Consider the following 21,036-nt stretch of genomic DNA (forward strand, 5'->3'; position numbering starts at 1 on the left):
CGTGAACGAATCGTATCCACGAAATTTCACTGTAATGTTTGTGCCAAACGGAAGATAATAATTGCTTTTACTCAAATAAAATATAAAATCTGCGGCAAATTAAGAAATAGTACGAAATATTTTACTTGTAGAGAATGATATGGATATATACTTTACTACCTTTACAACTATTTCTTCTGCAGCGCTTCCGTGTGTGTTTTGTTTGTCTAACACTTTCGAGTGTGATGTCTTTGCTCACTGAAGTTATCTGAATTAATTCGGTGTCGTTTTCTTTATGTTGCTCATTCGTTTTTGTGTCCTAACTCATTCATTAAGTCCAGTGATCATGCTGTTTTGCTGTTTGAACTGCCCGCGCTAGTCTTATGGACAAAGATAATGAGAATTCACAGACATAGCACTCCCAATCGTCGGTGCCAGTCCTGGACCTCAAGAACGAAACAAAAGATGGCACGAGCAGCGGAATGCAAAATAAAGGAGTTCTGTCTACAGCCCGTAAGTACGTATTGATATTTCTCTAGTAAAGACGGTAGTTCTTAATTTACCGCAGATTTTACACTTTATTAGAGTAAAAGCAATTATTATCTTCTGTTTGGCACAATCATTACAGTGAAATTAATTATTGGTAAATGATGCAGTGCAGAATCATTACAGTAATGATTTTTCTTGCAAGAATTCGTGACTTGTTTATGTGAAGCGTTGTCCTATCTGACGAATGTTGGTTAGTTCAGCCCTAAGTCTGATCGATACTGAATTTATTCCTGTATTTGCTTTTGATATACACAAGTAGAGAAAACGCACTCTCACATATTGCAGATAAGTTGTGCTGAACACAAGTAGAAATTTTACAGAAGATATTTCTTTCACCTCGTCGACCAAACTAACGTTAAAGTCATCCTCTTCAAATTTTCTCAACAATTCCGTCAATGGATAATTTCAGATTTTTGCTCTGTTGTCACAGATTGTTGCAACGTGTCTTGAACAGAGAAGGGATTTCTGGCTCAGATTTCTGCTTTTAGAATTTTTGATTTTTTTTTTTACTTCGATGATCTCATAAACTCCACGAACTTGTGGCCGATAAGATCATCGGATTTGAATTCAGCAGAAAAAAATATATTTCTCAAGTATGCCAGTTGGTAAAGCCAGAGTTCATCAAGCAAACGGTTCTTTAAGTCTGAAGAACTGTGGGAGAGAAATATTTGCACTTCTGAACGAAGCCTGTCTGTCTAGAAAAGGTTTCCATCCCCCACCTTGAAGGGATGGGGCGGGCTACCTAGAAGGCCCTCTCAAGCCTCTGGTACTATTAGAATGTGCTGTGGCAATGTCGTCCCTTCGTTCTGAGGCACTTCCTCAGGACTGAAAGTGTGCTGCCTGTCGTAAGAAGCGACTAAAAGGCGCCCGAAGGGCTCTTAACTTTGGAGCGTGGGTTGATGACCACGGCACCCTTACCTGAGTCCTCGCATTGCTTCCACTTACTTGTGCTAAGCTCCTCACTTTCATCTATCCTATCCGACCTCCCTTGGTCAACTCTTTTTCTTTTCCGACTCCGACGGTATTACAGTAGATCATTCGAAACCTAGGGAGTCTTTCATTTTCACGCCCTTCGTGGTACTTGTCTTTCTTTGGCCGATACCTACATTTCTCGAAGTGTCGGATGCCTTCCATTTTACCCTCTGGTAAGTGTTATATACAGGATGATTGCCACCACCACCACCACCACCACCACTACTTCAGAAAAAGGGTTAAAGATAATAATAATGAAAATCCACAGCCTGTTTCCACTTTCAACCGGTCAGGACTGGAATGAATGAAGCTCCCATCTAGCAGCGAGGATAGAAACCGTGCCGGCAGCCGAAGCCTGTCGTACTCAACTGGGGCAATGATTCATGAGTGACAGAAAAAATGAAATGATTTTGGACAGTGTTGCTGGAATGAAAGACCACAGGGAAAACCGGAGTACCAGAAAAAACGTCCTGTCCCGCCACCGCTTTGTCCAGGACAAATCTCACACCGTGCGACCAAGATTTGAACCACAGAACGCAAAATTTGGTCACTCCATGAGATTAGTGTTGGACGAAGTGGAGGCGGGGCAGGCTAATAATAATAATAATAATAATAATAATAATAATAATAATAATAATAATAATAATAATAATAATAATAATGATTTAGAATTTACTTTACGTCGCACCAACACACATAGTTCTTTTGGCGACGATGGGATAGGGCAGGGCTAAGAGTGGAAAGGAAGCCGCCATGGCCTTAATTATGGTACAATCCAAGCATTTAAGTGATGTGAAAATGTGAAACCACGGAGACCATCATCTAGGCTGCCGACGGTAGGGCTCGAACGCAGTAAATTCCATATACAAGCTCACAGCCGCACGACCTGAAACGCACGGCCTACTCGCTCGGTAATAATAATAATAATAATAATAATAATAATAATAATAATAATATGGCTGTGAATTTTGAAGTGACCGAAATATATACAAATATAATTATTATTTTGTATGTACAGCTGATTATACAATATTTTTCTACCAGTCGTGCTTACCAGTATTCGAAAGTTCGCGTACCAGTAGTGGCACGCGAACCACAGTTTAGGAAAAAAAGTTTACTGGTTTGAAAATACAGTTCAAGTAATTAACATTGTTTCCATGGAGAGGTTATGTGAACATCTGAAAATAGGTCAAATTACTGTTAAGAATGCTGAGAAAATCGAAATTTATTACTTAAATGTAAGGCAGAAAGTAAATATACAGGGTGAAGCGAAATTCGCGCACTCGGGCGTCGCAGCGCGACTCCTCACATGCCAGCAATAAAAAATGGCTCTCACAAAAGTTCGTCCTGCGAGTATATCCGGCAGAAAAAGAACGTTTAAGAGTGGCAATCTGGCAACACTGTACCACATGTAGGGTAACTACTTCTGTCAGCACGTATTAGTAGTGCTGTGCAGTTGGTGCAGGGGATAGAGTTTTGGGTTAGCATGTATGAGGTCGAGGGTTCGATCCTGGGTTGAGGTGTTTTTCTTTTCTAATTTCCATCGGACATTACATACTGTAACATAGTAAGACACCGTTTTTTATGTCTCATGTATCCTACATTTACAAAATTTTGTAACGCTGAACACGTTGTAACGCGTCTAGTAGATGAAATGGTGCGAATAAATTCACGCCCACGACGTGGAAAGGGCGTCTTTCAAAGCTGACCAATGAAAACGAATGTTCGTCCATTTCCAGAGAACCCGCTGCAATCGCTGTTGACGATTAAGATGCCAGATACTATACCACCTGGACTACATTTACGAAATAAAAAAATGCCTCAACCCAGGATCGACCCCTCGACCTTCTGCATGTTAACCCAAAACTCTACCTATTGCTCCAACTGTACAGTACGACTAATGTGTGCTGACAGAGGTAGTTACCTACATGTGGTTACACTGTTGCTAGATTGCCACTCTTCAACGACCTTTTTCTCCCGAAAATACTCGCAGGACGAACTTTTGTGAGATACATTTTTTAATGCTGGCATGTGAGGAGTCGCGATGCGATGCCCAATGCGCGAATTTCGCTTCAGCCTGTAGATGCGAGCGGAGGATATTATCCTGGACGACACTTAACCTCCGTCAGTGGTTAGAGACACGGGAAACACAAAACAGGAGAAACTACAGTGTTGCCAGGTCTAAAAATTCAAAATCGGTAGATTGAATGTAAATATTTCGGAAATGTTAGTGAAAATTTCGGTAGTTTGTCGAGCCCTGAAATGTTATATTATAATTAAATTAAAGAATGCAATAGCCGTTTGAAGTTATTATGAGTAAAATATACAATTTCACTCACCCCTCACCCATACTTTCTGGCCACTCTATGCTTCTTCTTCTTCTTCTCTTCCGCTCTTCCTGTAGAAGTAGTTATTCATCAGGCGTAGTAATTGTGTGCCAATTTTGAAGCATGCAGATTTTGTATTCTATGTGCGGGTCGGTGATTTCCCCTCGAATGTTGCAGTCAAGCATGAGTTATGAGTTCAATAAGAGGGGAGAGATTACGTAATTCGAGCCTAAAATGAATGCGGGGAAGTACCTAACGAGTGATGTCAATAAAACGTCACGGAGTGACACGAGGAAGGAGTTTTCGGCACAAATATAATATGAACCATTCATGATTATTATTCATTTCCCTTAAATTTGGATTAGAAGAAATTTCAAGAGATTTTTGTTTTATCGGGTTTTCTGGTGTGTCGCTAAAATACCGGGAGATCACCTGAAATTTCGGGTGACCTGGCAACACTGATTACTCATTACCTTCTGTGAGCAGGCGGCTTCAGATAAAGGAGAAAGAGAAGAAGACACAGATATTCCACTACATAATTTATTTAATTTATGGCAGTCATCATCTCATTTCTAACACATAAAATATATAAGTTGTACAACAATATTTAATATTTCATATTACAAAATATATTTTGTTCCACGAAACATCAGCGTATACAGTGTTTCTTAAGCATCGCTCCAAATAAAAGTTGCCTGTAAGGGGAAATCTATACTCGCTTCTTGCGCGGAATGTCCAACATCTCAAAGTGAACGACTTGTTCTTGGTTTAGGACGGACCAGAAAGCGGGAACATTCCCTTGAACTGAGGAGGCGCTACAGAAAATCTTTGGTCAACTTTACTATTTTGTTTATCTGAGATCTAACAAGCGGAATGCGAAGTTTGTTTCGTATCCTTGCGGTTTATCTCGATGAGGTGCAGGCATCAATTTTACCTGCAATGCGAGATCTGTTTGGGGACGAGAGTAGCCCCAGCTCACTCTCACTGAGACGTCAGAGAGTACCGTGTTGGAACTTTCCTTGAACGACGGATAGGCTGAAGAGGTGTTGTCGAATATCCAGCATTACTCCTAGACCTATCACCTCCAGACTTCTACCCCTGGAAAGTCCTAAAGAGTGTTGTGTATCGGGCAAAGCCTCCTACACTGGCTGCACTACGGGTATCGTGTGCAGCAGTTCCACTGGACACGTTAAAGAATGTTGCTCATGGCCTCGACAGTGTTCGACTGCTGATGGCAGCAACTTTGAACACCTCAAAATGCTTTTAAGAAGTTGAAATTAAGCTACGTCTTCACCAAGTCACAGGCTCTTATCTCAGTCTATTAGAAAGTTATTGATGAACAAACACTGTACATATTTTATTGGACCCCACTCACTGTATGCCTTATGGCTGGGCTTTATCTGAAAAGTTGCGTTACAGATATTAGCGTCACAAAATGTTTGACGGAAGTGTAACCATAGCAACCTTGCAGGCTATGTTGTAAGCTTGGAATTATCCGACAAATCGCATAATACAGTTTACAGTTACATACAATATTAGCAGCCACGAGGTAAAATAGTATCCAGGCCCACACATGGATTTTTTTGTGGGTCGAGGTTGGAGGGCAAATCAGGAAGCTAATTTTATCATGTTTGACACTTGATAGACACTGAGTGGCTAAAACTCACGGGAAGGGGTGTTTCATTAGAAAATGTGCCCTATATGACCCCTGAAGCATTGCGGCTAACTGCGGCGTAGCTGAGCAGTCTATCACAGACACCAGTGTCGTGAAGATGGCAACACGTCGCCAGTTAACCTACTTTGATCGTGGGATGATCATCGGCGCACGGCGCATGGGTCATAGCATTGAGAAGATTACACACGAATTCGAGTTTCCCAGGTGAATAGCGTCGAGGGTGGATCTTCAATATCGCAGAGAGGATGTTACCACCAGCGTAAACCGTCGCACGGGTAGACCAAGGTGTTTAACAAACGGACTACACAGAACCATACTGGGCACTCGACAAACTACTGTGAGTCAGATCACCGCCAAGGTTGGGAGTGAAGAAAACATTTCTATGAGGACTGTAAGGAGGCAACTGCACCGCACAGGCTTCACCAGCCGACGACCACCTCGTGTCCCTTTGCTGACACCTCGACACAGAGCTCAACGATGTGCATGGGCCCGCGATCATCGGCAATGGACCATGGAACAGTGTTGGCGTGTGGTATGGTCCGATAAATCCCGGTTCCAGTTGTATCGAGCTGATGGGCGCGTGACAGTGTGGTGTATGCCCCATGAAGCTTTGGATCCTGCGTGTCAACAGGGTTGTGTCCACGCGGGAGGTGGCTTGATTCTGGTGTGGGCGGCGTGCTCATGGACGCAATTAGGCCCCCTTTATCGACTGCAGACAGTGCTGACAGGTGCACGTTATGTGGACATTCTCTCAGACCATCTGCGTCCATTTCTGGTCTTAGAGTACCCTGATGCAGATGCGATGTTTCAACATGAGAATACTTCATGTTACCGCTCTGTAGTTGCACGCAAATTCTTGGAGGAGCAATCCAGTGAAGTTACGACCATGGATTGGCCCACCAGATCCCCCGATCTTAATCCATTCGAGCATTTATGGGATGCTGTCGATGCTGGTGTATGCTCCATAAACTCCGCACCAACTACACAAGGTCAATATTGTGGGCAGCAGTGCAAGATGCGTGGGTCCAGATCCCTCCAGAACGATTCCAGCACCTTGTAGAGTCGATACCTCGCCGCATTGCTGCCGTTTTGAGGGGTCGCAGAGGAACAACTCGTTAATAACATCACCTTCAATGTCTTCCCATGAATTTTGGCCACTCAGTGTAATATAAAAGTGATTCGGTTACGCCTTGGACCCTTCAAGTTTACACAATAACAATTGGATTGCAATAACATATATGACATTTTTAATATGGAGTGGCAAGCTGATTTTTTCGAAAACCGTTAGAGTTACGAAGTAAATGCATTTGACGTTTCTTGTAGAAACTGTAATTTTAATCCCAAATGGTACCTTCATTTTTCAATAGGGCTGACCGTTTACGTGTTATTTTCGTTTATATAGGGGAAAATTTACCAAAATCCCCTACTAGTTCGAAACACTGAAATAAATCAAAATCTAAAGTCCCCCTTGCGTGATTCGGGTTTTCAGCCTATATTCTCATCAAATTTCAAATCAATCCGTCTAGTAGTTTTATAGCCAATCCTCAATAAACAAACAGACAACCAAGTGGACATACATCATCTCATGCTTATTATTTATTTATTTATTTATTTATTTATTTATTTATTTATTTATTTATTTATTTATTTATTTATTTATTTATTTATTGGCAATATATCCACTACCTTTCAAATCACGCTGAAGGTCTTCTGATAAGTCAACAAGTGAATGCAACTAGTGGCAGAAAGAAGGCAATTTCAACAGTTAGAAGAATAGCTAACCGCTTTTGAAATTACAGGAAGAATACATTATTTTCTTAAAGCGTTGATGTAGAAGTAAAGCGAGTTTTCAACTCCTTCATCAGCCGGTGTGAGATACGTAGAACGTATTCGCCTTCAGTCGCTGGATAACTGCAAATAATAATACGTGCCACCATTTGGAATCTGTAACAGAAAAATGTTATTAAACGAATCATAAGTCCTATTTAATCAGGCATTGTTGAAAGTCACTAATAATAATAATAATAATAATAATAATAATAATAATAATAATAATAATAATCGTATGGCCTCAGCTACTGTGTGCAGACATTTCAATTTGACACCATCTGGCTGTCTGCTCGTCAATTTCGACGTTCCGTTTTACTCTAGGCCCACTAGATGGCAGACCGAGTAAACCGAAACTCGCTTGGGCGTCTATGGCTGAGATTTAATGAATTTTGTCGGGTAAACACCAGATGTGTCACCAGAGATCTTTTACATGCCGACATCGTACGGCATGGAGTGTCGAATGCACTTTTGTCTGCCCTTCAAAAATCCGACTTCCTCTGCCGGGTTTGACCCCACTATCTTGGGATCCGGAGGCCAACTCTCTACCACTGATCCACGAAGTCATTTCTTTTCTCTCTTGGCATCATAGAAATAAAACGTTTTTCTCGCTTAACTGTAAACATTCCTTGTTTTCCTGTGTAAGCATTACTCGCCATGACAATATTATTCAGGGAAGACGTGTTTTGTTTCTGTTATTTTTCTATAAGTTAAAAAAAGGGGTAGTTCTCAATTAGCTCCTTTTAACAATGATTTGCAGGTTTAATAAATTGAACGTTTCTATTTAAATAAGAAATATAGAAATTCATAGTTTTCATTAATTTACAACTGTTAGGTTGTTCAGACAGCCGAAACTAATTTTAAATGGGTAAATTTATAAAGTAACTATCTATAAATATTATTTAAACGTATAACGCTAAATTGTGAGAAACTTCAATACTAACGCCTATGTCTTATACCTCAGGTAGAAAATGTTATTTATTTAATTAAGTTCTTAATTTGCGTAAAATAAAGATTTCTTCAAATAATGCGATGATTAGGTATTGCAGTTCACCGGTAGAAATTTGTTTCCCCTGATCTTTCTATGTTAGTCCGATAGATAGCTCTGTGAAATCAAGTTATCACCAGAATGTTATTTGTTGCTCCATGTTAGTTCTAATAAGATAGGAACAGAAGAACTGCATCTCACGATATTATAGTTCGAAAATGCCTTTATTATGAAACTTACATTGAATTATTCGGTTTAGGATTATTAAATGAAACATGTATGCACTGGCAAGCACGTCATTTCGCTGCGGGAATGGTAAATGGACATTTTAATTCGTGTTGCCACAATGGTTTGGTTTATTTCCCACAACCTCAAGTAAACGACGTACTTAAATAAAGCATGCTGCTACGTGATAATGATTTCATGAACCATGTAAGGCAGTATAATAATACAGTGTCCTTTGCAACCTTCTCGGCTAACCGCAGCCACATTCCAGGATTAGATCCTTACTGTTTTAATCTTGAGGGGATGATTCATAGATACATTTCACATTTACTGCCAACTAAAAATTGGTATGAATTGTATGGCCAGCTATTTGATAGATTCAAGTCTTGCGAACAGAATTCGTTGTGAAACTTCTATAAAATGCCAAGCTTAAAAAAAATCCATATGTATAGTCACAACGGAAGTGTACGTTTAAAGAAAAATAAATGGTGTTCTGAAGTTCAGTATATTTTCCGTTAATTTTTTTCACGCTTCCTTTATCATCAGTTTCATTTTTAGTCCTAGCTAATGCTGCGACAGGGCGCTACTGTAGGTCATTCCATGTTAAGGAAAAGGTATTGCTCTTATGATAACAAGGTTTGCCATTTCGAACGGTTCTGCTCAACAACATGACGAGAAATTTGGCAGCACAAATACTGGCGAAACAAGTGAGTATTTAACTTAAACATAAAAGTAGGAAGAAACTAGGCTGAAAATTATTTTTAGGAACTCAAGGGGGACTCGTGTTTTAAAAGCGGCTTCTTTTGGTTTTAAAAACAGCACGGGAAAGGCAAAATAAAATGTATTTAAGAAACAACAGTTAAATAACAAAACCAAGCACAGATAAAAATCAGCGAATTTCTGTATCAGTATCACTGTCATGTACCGCTGCACACCACAGCATCAAAATCTTCATTAACAACTGCTGTACAGTGTGGGAATATTAGACCACACACAAAAATAAATAGATGACTTCTTTTCAACAGTGAAAAATAAATAGATGACTTCTTTTCAACAGTGAAAAGTTGCCAGCAGTTCACAGCGTAACGGAATACGCTTTACATGTATCAGAACGACGTACAAGGAAAATGACGGAAGGCAACAAAGCGAAGGCTGTTCCCACAATAGTGCTTCCTCCCTACGAATATATTTATGGAATAGAGAATGTTAAATGCCGTCGTTATTTTAATAACTCACGAACAAAGGGAAAAGGGTTGTCCTTTTTTTCTTTCATAATATAGTATAAAGCGCATTAAAATATTACTTAATCTCGAGGAATATGGGTGTCTAAGAGGGGGTGTGTTCACTCCTTGTAGGTCCATAAGAGCAAAACTCTTTTCTTAACAGAGATTGATTTATGGTTAAAATAGAATGACTTACAATTCGTTCTTGAAAGAACATAATCGGATTCCATCAAATCAAACTCAAAATATTTAGAAATGTACTGCTCTGAAAATCGCCTCCTTAGCGATCTTAAAATTTAGCTTGACATGACTTAGGTTAGAGTAACTTAGCATAGCAGTCTGTGTCTGGTGGACTTAATAAATGTCCAAAGAACTGCAGCTTTCTGTGTCTAACAAGAGTTGAAAGTCGATCCGTTTCGAGGTATTCGTAACATTCTCCACCAGCACCATACTTCACGTGGCCTTCACCGTCCATGATTCGTAGCCGTAGAAGATTGAAAAATACCAGGACACAAAACAGACGTTTGTTTGTGTTTTACTGATTTGTCATTTACGTCAGATTCGAATCCATAGCAACTATTCCAAGGGCAATTCTTCTTGTGATCACTGTTTCGAAGCCGCCAGTATTGTTCAGCAAGGAGGAAAGATAAACACATTCATTAACAACATCTATGCCTACTAGAAGTCCACTAAATAGGAGCTTCTTTCCTCCATGAACGACCGTTACATTTTAGGCATGATACGGGTGGGCTTTTGGGTTTATGCCGTGTCATGAAAAGAAGGTGAAACTCTTAACGTTTTGCAGAGAACTTTGCTCTGCGTCTTCAGATGGAAATCTGGAGTGTTCACGAGGAGGACTTCTACAATACAATGGTTGCCATTGATGATTTCACGGCACGTACTTACAGACATGATACTGTATAAGCTTTTAGGCTTATGCCGTGTCAAGAAAGTAAGGTCCACGAGTCCACGAGTTCAAGAAGCCTTTCTCGTGGACAGTCGAGATTTCTTCTGATGACGCAGAGCACAGTTCTCTGCAAAACGTAAAGATTTTCACCTTTTATTCTTGACACGGCATAAGCCCACAAGCCTACACAGTATCATGTCAATGCCAATGGTTTACCATTGGAGGTGTAGTGGTATCCTCATTCGTCACCAGGTGGCTCCCTGTAATGTATGTTGGCGCAGCGCTCCAAGCGGGAGCTGATGAAACTTTAAGCTTCAATTAAGATGTGTGTGTGTGCGTGCGTGCGTATGAGAGAGAGAAGTAACAGAGAGGGGCACCAGGCTAATCAGGGGCGAATGAGGTAGAAAAAAATACATGGAAACTAATAAAATAAAGTACAATGAAAGACAACAGGATAGAATAGAACAGAGCTGAAGAACGGAAATAAAAGTATGGACTTACGTTTCGCAGAAAACTTTGCTCCACGCATTCAGAAGAAAGAAACTCTCATTATTGTAAAAGTCTTCTTCATGAACAGATTAGTTTAGATTTCTGCGTGTGGTGGCTTTAACTCTACCGTAGAGCCATGGAGACTTTTACAATCCTCCTGAAACTATTCCAATCACTGATCTCATCCTCCGCAATGTACATCTCTTGCAGATCTCTGTCACACTCTTGGAACCATCTTAATATTCTTGGACCTTTATGCTTTTTATTATTAATATTATTAACTTTACTGGCCACATTGGACCACTTGAGTCTTCCATGTACACTTTTCCTTTGAAGGTTGTACTGTTTGATTCTTCTTATCTGTACAGTACTTCTTCATTCGTGCTGATCGCAGTGTTCTCAATTCGTCTGAACTCTTGACAGGCCCTCTGTGCATCATTTCAGTTGAATTGAAATGAAATGGCGTATGCCTTTTAGTGCCGGGACTGTCCGAAGACATTTTCGGTTCACCAGGTGCAGGTCTTTTGATTTAGCACTCGTAATAAACGAAGAAAAAAGATAAAATACGACATCAAAAGCTGATAATTATATTTTAATACAAATATACAGTACAAAAACCGAATTTTCCTTTAACATGTCGTTCTTTTTAATTATAATTACTAAGGTGTAGACCTTATAAAAACGACCACCATTATATTAATAACTATCCGCTTATATATGTAAATATTATTTTAGTTTTAACATATATATTTCCTAAATTACGATTATGATATTACTACAAGAGTCACGATTAATGTATTTTATTGTCTTTGTATAATTTGTCCTAGGCTGATGATGACATATAGTTTTGTCGAAACCGGTACCAAAAGTTCATAAACTTGATGATTTAACAAAAATCTATAATTTTTCACGTAATATATAGTATTAAAAGGTGGATCTTATCATTTTCTTTGTTTATTGTGAATCTTGATTCAATACGAAACCAGAAACATGATATTCTTAACGTGAAATTGGTACTCGTAGGCGACCTGCGCGTCGTGATGAGGATGAAATGATGATGAAGACGACACATACACCCAGCCCCCGTGCCAGAGAAATTAACCAATAATGGTTAAAATTCCCGACCCTGTCGGGAATCGAACCCGGTACCCCTGTAAGCAAAGGCCAGCACGCTAACCATTTAGCCATGGAGTCAGACATTTAAGTTGAAAATTTGTGATTCTCAAGAAGGGTGGTAATTTTATTCTTCTTCTCTGCATCTGTAATTCCGAGTGCAGCAGTTTTGAGATCGTCTTGAATTTCTTTGATCCAGTGCCTTCCTTTCTTCTTTCCCAGATTTCTCATGACTAGTTGTCGTAAAATCCTGTTTTCTGGTAATCGCAAGATGTGAAAGAAATAAGAGATTCTTTTCTTCTTCATCGTACTCGTAACTGGGTGAATCTCTCGATAGACAGTTTCATTAGGGAGGATTCTCCAGACTCCTTCAACCTGGTACTTTTTATTTATACAAGTTCTGATAATTCTTATTTCATTTTTTTTCTTGTAAATATAAATGATACTATAAGTAAGGAACTGAAACCATAGATAGGCGGATGATGTTATACTGTACAGGTAGTAAATTAGTGCAGGATTGTGAGCCGCTGCAGGCTGCAATGGGGCCTAGACAATGTTGTGATATGGACAGCGAACAATGGTATGATGGTAAACGAGGTGACAAGTCGGGTTGTAAGTTTTACCAAGAGGAAAAATCCTCTCAGTTCTAATTCATGGGCTGGGAATAATGTAAGTACCTAGGTGTTAATATAAGGAATGATCTTCACTGGGGTAATCATATTAACGAGGTTGTTAAGAAAAGTTACATATCTTTTCACATAGTTAGGGGTTGTAGTAAGGATGTAAAGAAGAGGGCACATAAGTCTCTGGCAAGACCGCAGTTAGAGTATGGTTCCAGTGTATGGGATCCTGACCAGGACTACTTGATATGAAAATTGAAAAAGATCCAAAGGAAACAGCACAATTTGTTCTGGTTGATTTTCGATAAAATAGCAATGTTACGAAAGTGCTAAAAACTTCGGGCTGGGAAGTAAGGAGACGAGCTGCTTGATTAAGTGGTATGTTCCGAGCTGTCAGTGGAGAGATACCGGGGAATTACATTAGTAGACTAATAAGCTTTAGTGGAGCTTCTAAAAGTAGGGAAGATCATAATATGAAGATAAAGTCGGAATTCAAGAGGACAAATTGGGACAAATATTCATTTACAGGATGAGGAGTAAGGGATTGTAATAAATTATGAATGGAAAAGTTCGATAAAAGTCCAATTTGCTTGAAAATATTTAAGAAAAAGCAAGGCAAACAATTGGTAGAGACTCTGCCATCTGGACAACAGACCTAAATGCAGATCATTGATTGATTGATTGATTGATTGATTGATTGATTGATTGATTGATTGATTGATAGAAACTGCATGGCTTAAGATTCAGAAAATTCCATTTTTTTGTGTGTGTGTGATCCGCTCGTTGTTCATACGGAATATATTGTGCCCGTAGAATAGCGGTCTTCTCTTTTTAATTGGTGTTATTGGATCTACATTGCTTTGTTGGATCTTAATGGAACCTACCATTCAACCCAACTTTCGTAGTAGGCTGGGTTCTCTTTTAACTTTTTTTCTATTTTCTTTACGTCACACCGACACAGATACAGTAGTCTTATCGCGACGACGGGGCAGGAAAAGTCTAGGAATCGGAAGGAAGCGGTCGTGGCCCTAATTAAGGTATGCCCCAGCATTTTCTTGGTGTGAAAATGGGAAACCACGGAAAACCATCCTCAGGGCTGCCGACAGTGGGGTTCGAACCCACTATCTCCCAGATGCGAGCTCACAGCTGGGCTCTCCTACCCGCACGGCCAACTCGCCCGGTGCGTTCTCTTTTAATTAACTGGTCGACTTGTCTTTTTCGATTCCTGACAGAAAGCAAATTTGGAATTTTTGACCGATGTTTGACAAATACTCACTCGCAATAACATCCCTTAATGATAATGTACGATGCCGTAGCCCAGCACCGGTTATCAAATGCCACAAGTTCTTGTCACTTTATAATTCAAACAATGACCTTGTGATAACTGTTCGAATCCTCAGAAATCTCGTGCATATTCGAACTTAGGTATTAAATTATATTTATATAATTATCTAAAATACAACTAATTCGCTCTTTGATACTACCTATATTTGACTACTGTGACACTATGTTGACTGAAATAATCTGCGACAGTGTCCTACTCGTTGGCTGAACGGTCAGCGTACTGGCCTTCGGTTCAGAGGGTTCCGGGTTCGATTCCCGGCCGGGTCGGGGATTTTAACCTTAATTGGTTAATTCCAATGGCACGGGGGCTGGGTGTATGTGTTGTCTTCATCATCATTTCATCCTCATCACTACGCGCAGGTCACCTACGGGCGTCAAATCGAAAGACTTGCACCTGGCGAGCCGAACCCGTCCTGGGATATCCCGGCACTAAAAGCCATACGACATTTCACCTGTGACAGTAAAAAGAAACTGGAGCGGAGCCTGAACAGCTGCGTAAGATATAGCTTTAGTCCGCGATATGATACTCATGTATCAACTTATTATAAGGAGGTGTCGTGGCTTCGAGTGCACCAGCGCCGTGAACTTCACATGTTATCACTTTTGCACAAAATACATTCCAGTAATACTCCCGACTACCTGTCTTCATCTTTTTCTTACCTCTTGTCCTATCACGAACACAATACAAGATCAGGGCTCCTCTCTTGCCATACCTGTAAACCGCACTGCTGTGTACAACCGTTCCTTCATAATCTCTGCGTCCAGTTCTTGAAATTCGCTATCTGCGAACATTAAAAGACAATCCCTCTCATCGCAAGTTTAAAGTGGTTTGCCGCGATTATTTACTGAGTAGATCTCACTGACTTGGTGTATAATTGATGAGTAAATCAAGGAATGAATGATATGAATGAATGGATTACTGTAGTTATGTCATTTAAGTGTACTTTATTTTGTGTATTTTAAAATTAAGGATTCTCTCATTATTATTATTATTATTATTATTATTATTGCTATTAATATTACTAGTTTTATTTGTATTCGTAATTATAAGCCATGTAAATGTATACTCTTCTAGTGGTTAAATGCAAGAGAGGGCCTTGCGCCCTAACTTCACCAACAATAAAGGCATTATCTATCTATCTATCTATCTATCTATCTATCTATCTATCTATCTATTTATTTCAAACTTCTTACAACTTGGAACACCTGAAAATATTGGAACCGCACATAATCTACTTCGATAACACAAGAATATGCAAATATATTTCAAACATAACTGAAGAGCCCGTAGCAAGGGTGCGATCTCCATGCGGCCAAGATTCCTTCAATACTTGGCGGACCACATACTGAGTAGGAACAGACGCTTAATTACTTCATTCTCACCTGAGTTACGATACCAAATTTAACACTTACCATTATTTGCAGCGGCGCTGTGCGACGGATGGAATGCGAAGGAGTGTATGTATTGATCTGGAAACAGAACACAACACGAAATACAATTCTAAACTAGATTCAGATGCGTGAGAAAGAAACAGTAAAATAATTGTCTATTCTGAGATGCATGTAATACGAGGGACGCTCAATATATAATGCAACACATTTTATTTCTCGGTCAATTTCGGTTTTAAAAATTGTGATTTTGCTTGAGACATCTTTGAATATTCCCGCTTCGTCTCGTAGTTTCATTAATTTCCGATATGTGGCAGCGCTATAACTAGCCTTCAACATGGCGTCTGTAACGTAGATGCGTACCAAACAGGGAGCAGTTATTGACTTCCTTTTGGCGGAAAACCAGGTCATCACAGATATTCATAGGCACTTGCAGAATGTCTGCGGAGACCTGGTAGTGGTGTAAAGCACGGTGAGCCTTCTTCACGACAATGCAAGACCTCACACAAGTCTGCGCACCCGGCGGAGCTCACAAAACTTCAGTGGACTGTTCTTCCTCATCCACCCTACAGCCCGGATCCCCATCTGTTTGGCTCATGAAGGATGTACTCCGCGGGAAGCAATACGTGGATGATAGGGAAGTTATCGATGCAGCACGACGTTGGCTCCGACATTCACCAGTTGAGTGGTACCATGCAGACCCACAGGTCCTTACATTACGGTGGCGTAGGGCCGTAACATTGAACGGAGATTATGTTGAAATATAGGATATTGTAGTGAAAGGATTGGAGAATAACACAGTGTATTTTAATTCTCAATAAAACCACCTTACTTTTAGAAAAAAATGTGTTGCATTTTATATTGAACTCCCTTTGTATGTTACTTATTGTATTCAATATGTATATAGTTTGGAACCTCACTTGGGATAACAAAAGTAATATAAGAGATGAATAAATCAAGAAAAGAAGTATTTTTTAAATAAATCGTTAAACATGGAAGTATTCGAAGGCAAAGTGAAAATAAACTAAACTCGTGTCCTCATCCCGAGGTAGTGCAGCTCTTTTCAGGCACACCCCCATTGGAGGTGAGCCGCATGTACAATTTCAACCACATACCAGCCCTCCTGCCATTCTTAAATTCCTGGCAGTACCGGGAATCGAACCCGGGCCCCCGAGGACGGCAGCTAATTACACTTACCGTTACGCTACGGAGGCGGACAGTGAAAATAAAACTGGTACAAAGTTGTTTGAGGAATGAAAAAAGAAACACAGCGAAGGGATGAAGGATTGTTGGAATGGGAGGAAGAGGAAACATCAAAGTCTGAGGAATTAAAATCTGCTGGTAGTCTCTAGCAGCAGGCCATAAAGGGAAGAGAAAAGAAGATAAGATGAGCATAAGAATAATACATTTCCAACACTAATTTGATGTCAACATGGAAGAAAGTAAGTGATTTGAATGTCAGGTCGGGAATACAAAAATGGAACAGGTGGATCATTTCAAGTACCGTATCTCCCATGATGGTACAGTCCAACCTGCTCTAACGGACACCTTCCTATACGGAAATTTTCCCATGAAACCGATACTATTTTACATAAGGCACGTGTTAAATAAGCCTCATTTAAGCGGACACCTCGAATTTCGGACAACGGACAACCCCATTAGTTTCGTCCACTTGCCTTAAGAAGTTATTTTATGCGTTCCAGGAAAATTTCTTTACACAGGGCTCTGTCATTCTCACTCACTTAATATCATTATGCAAACATACGGGAATTCTTTCTGAATGTTTGTACTATTTCATGTTCACGGAAAACGGAAAGAAACGTACATAGGAATGCTGTAGTGCTGTGGATTTAATTGTTCTGTACAGAGTTCTTTAAAAAATCTTTCGTTAGGATCGTCTTGTCTTCTAATATATGTTCATTCTGAGAATTCTAGTTTCCCTTAGGTATGGATTGTGACACGGATTTCTAGTCACTACTCCGAACTGCTCTGCTCCAGGAAAGTTACTGTGACGAGAACCTGTGATTTGTCACAGTTGTGATTTTACTTAACGTTGTTCCGTGTTCGTGAACACCTAGCTCTATACATGTATCTCAATCCACTAATGTGGATAAAACTAATAGAAGACCGTGAAACATTAAATAAATTTGTAAAATGTTAACGCGCTAATGAATGTTGGCGCCTAAAATTGATGCTGGCATTGTTTTTACATGTACCTCAATGTGTTTGCTAAGTTTCATCGCGATCAGCGACTTCACCATTGTGGATGTTCCCTTGTGAGAAAAATCATGGGCCCCATTAAAGAGGGAGGTAAATACAGAATTAGGTGTAATAACGAGCTTTACCAACATTTAGAGAGCATGAGAAATTGAAGATTTATCTTCTACCGGTCACATAGTCAGAATGGACAAGAAAAAGCTGGCCTCAAGAATCTTCAACGCCATTTCTAGAGGGAAGGGGACAAATGCTAAATGGACGCAACCGGTTCGAAAAGACCTAGAATTTTTTTAAATTGATCCCAAAGGTATATTCAACAGGGATTATAATGCTGATCATAACATCTTACATTCTCTAGTCACTGACATTTGAAACACTGCGGCATGGAGTGGGAGTAAAGTGGACTCAGGAGAGGAAAGCAATTCACAGCACAAAGATGAAAGAATACTGGGCTCACCAGAGTTAGGAATCACGTGGTCCAAGGGTCCTCGACGAAACAAGCATAGCAATCATAATAGTCAGACTGCCCTACCTTGTTTTTACTGGAGATTCACCAGAGAGAGAGGCAGGGCATGTTTTTTTAATTCTTTTAATTGTGGAAACAGATCTCTCCGTATATTCGGCAGAACGTTCAATCGAGTTAATAAGGGGACGATTTACTTGAATTAATTCCTCTCGTTTTTACTGGAACACACGGCATCTGTGAAACGTCTCCACTGTGCTGGTCAACTTCCCAATGCTTCACCTTCCTTCCAAGTCTTCTCTGCTCCAATGGCCTCCTCCTCTACAGTCCTACCCCAGGTCTTCCTAGGACGACCTCTCCTCCGTGCACCTTGCGGAGTCACCTTCCTCAGACAAAGTTCATTTTTTTTTTTTTGCTAGTGGCTTTACGTCGCACCGACAGAGATGAGTCCTGTGGCGACGATGGGATAGGAAAGGTCTAGAAGTTGGAAGGAAGCGGCCGTGGCCTTAATTAAGGTACAGCCCCAGCATTTACCTGGTGTGAAAATGGGAAGCCACAGAAAACCATCTCAGGGCTACCGACAGTGAGATTCGAACCCACTATCTCCCGGATGCAAGCTCACAGCCGCGCGCCCCTAACCGTACGGCCAACTCGCTCGGTGACAAAGTACTAACATTCCAACAACCAATTCTCATTTTCCGTTTCGGGCCAAAGTTCGTCATCGAGGTAATCATCCACTTTTGTTTTACTTCAGTTCCTTTAATAATTGAATTTAAGATGTGCAAGTTATTATTCCACAGCAACCTGAACTTTGTGCTGGGGCTGCCACCTAAGCCTCCAAGCCTGCTGTTTTCTGTAGGGGTTGTCTCCCTTAGCCTTTGAAAATCCTTCTTCACTGCAAGACAGTGGTTTCCCCAATTTCTTTAACCCCACGAGAAGAGTGTTGCCTCGTCTGCCAGATTTCCCATTCCAAAGATCTCCTTCGCCGCATCTGCCATTGTGGACTTGGCTAGAGCCCCGTTAGCCGTCACTTTTCAGGTTTCCTGAAGGGCCTTCACAGCTACCGTAGCGATCCTAGGGCACACACAGTACCCGCTGTACATCACCCCCACATACAATTCCCTACATCATGCCGTTGCCCACCTCTCATGACGTGGAAGAGGACTTACGGGAGGCTACTGAGGAGGAATAACAACGGTTTATTTTATTCTACATCACAGATGCCTTCTATGTGTGCTATTATCTTTCTGGCCTCACTGTGTGTAGACTGTGATGTTATTTTCCGAGTAGGAGCTCAAAGGTGAGTTCGGGAAATGGTAAATGAGGTACCCTAACGGGAAAAGATAGAAAAATCAAGGCTTCAGTGCTATGGACATGTTCAGAGAATGGAAGAAAAGAGGATACCAAGAAAGACGTTAGAAATGGAGTTGAAAGGAAGGACACCTAGAGGAAGACCGAGGGACATACGGCTGAAAGGTCTAAAGAAGAGCATCGAGGCAAGAGGAGGGGACTGGACGACAGTGATAGAAGAGAAATGATGGATGGACAGTAGACGAAGGAGAGGCTTATGTTCCAAGCAGACCCAGTGTGTGGTTGAAAACTGCTCCAGATGATGACGATGAGTTCCAAGGTGTTCATGTGATGTAATTGGATTTTCCTCAGGCATTGCAATAGGTTTCAAAAGATCTGTTTTCACCTATATTTCTTTGCTTTACATTAAAAGTAACAATAGTAACAATAGTATCGGCAAATGTCTTACGGCGATGCATAATGGATTCATTTTTGGTGTCGTATGCTGCCATTCCGTACCTCGTAGATAACTGAGGTCTACCGATTTAGCACTTAGGGAGCCGACGTGTCACTAAACGTTTCGCAGGCAGTACATGGGATTACGTTGTGATAAAACCTAAACGTTCTTATTAATTGAAGCAGAGAACAGTCCATTAAGCTACCAGAGTCGTGAACATGGTCCTGGATTAAGGAAGGTAATAGGAATATGATATACTGTGATATTTATCTGTTGGAAGTGGATTATCCTATACATTAGTCAGTGTTCTAATGGCGACAGATTACTAGAGATGGGGATCCAGAGACGCCACATTTTGTGTAGAAGAGTATGGAACCACGGTGCTTTAATCAGGCAGAGAAACAATCCAACAAGGTTTATTTTTATGTACCTGGATTCTTGATCTCTCTGACTATCCGTGTTTACTTTACTGTGAAGCGGAGTTCAACCAGTCAGAGATGTTTTGTTATTAAACAGTGCGGAATGTAATTACAGTTCGGTGAAGTGTCATTTTCCGCACTCTTTGGAGTAACTATTATAATTAGTGTTCTTGATGTCCCCTACTAAATGTATTAGTTTATCACAATTACACAAAGAATTATAACACATTATTTCAAAAATGCAAAATTTTAAATCTCTATTTCAATCTTGTTTTCACAATTAAAGTGTAAAACCGCATCCATTATACCCAGTTTGGGAGTGGACAGCCCCGCATATGTATCTTTTCTACACCTCTTCCATACCGTAACGTTGAATGACTCATTGGTATTTTGAGTCAAACCATAAAGACATTTTGATAACATTTTTGGATCAGAGAGCCTTTCATACACAGGCTTCATTGCATGTAGGACTTATAATTGTAAAGTAGATTGCCAGCTTTGGCTCGTTGGTATGAACACCAAACTGTCTGTTCCTATAGGGCCTGTCTTTATGGGCAGTCAAA

The 21,036-nt window shown here is 40.3% G+C and overlaps 1 protein-coding gene across 2 annotated transcripts in view; it reads right to left on the reverse strand.

Annotated features, from left to right (window-relative positions):
* Nucleotides 1-6,923: 6,923 nt before the first annotated feature.
* LOC136885288 (inter-alpha-trypsin inhibitor heavy chain H4) overlaps nt 6,924-21,036 on the reverse strand; it is a 347,969-nt gene continuing 333,856 nt past the window's right edge. Inside the window, exons 12-13 of one of the 2 annotated variants that reach the window (XM_067157795.2) lie at nt 15,652-15,708; nt 6,924-7,446 (exon numbers count right to left, since the gene is read on the reverse strand). In XM_067157795.2, the coding sequence (XP_067013896.2) occupies nt 7,364-7,446; nt 15,652-15,708 (140 nt within the window). In that variant the 3' untranslated portion in view covers nt 6,924-7,363. Of the gene's footprint in view, nt 7,447-14,898; nt 15,017-15,647; nt 15,709-21,036 lie in introns of those variants that run through there. The other variant, XM_068230407.1, reaches the window with a different exon arrangement.

This window comes from Anabrus simplex, chromosome 14 (genome assembly GCF_040414725.1).
Source record: "Anabrus simplex isolate iqAnaSimp1 chromosome 14, ASM4041472v1, whole genome shotgun sequence".
NCBI lineage: Eukaryota > Metazoa > Arthropoda > Insecta > Orthoptera > Tettigoniidae > Anabrus > Anabrus simplex.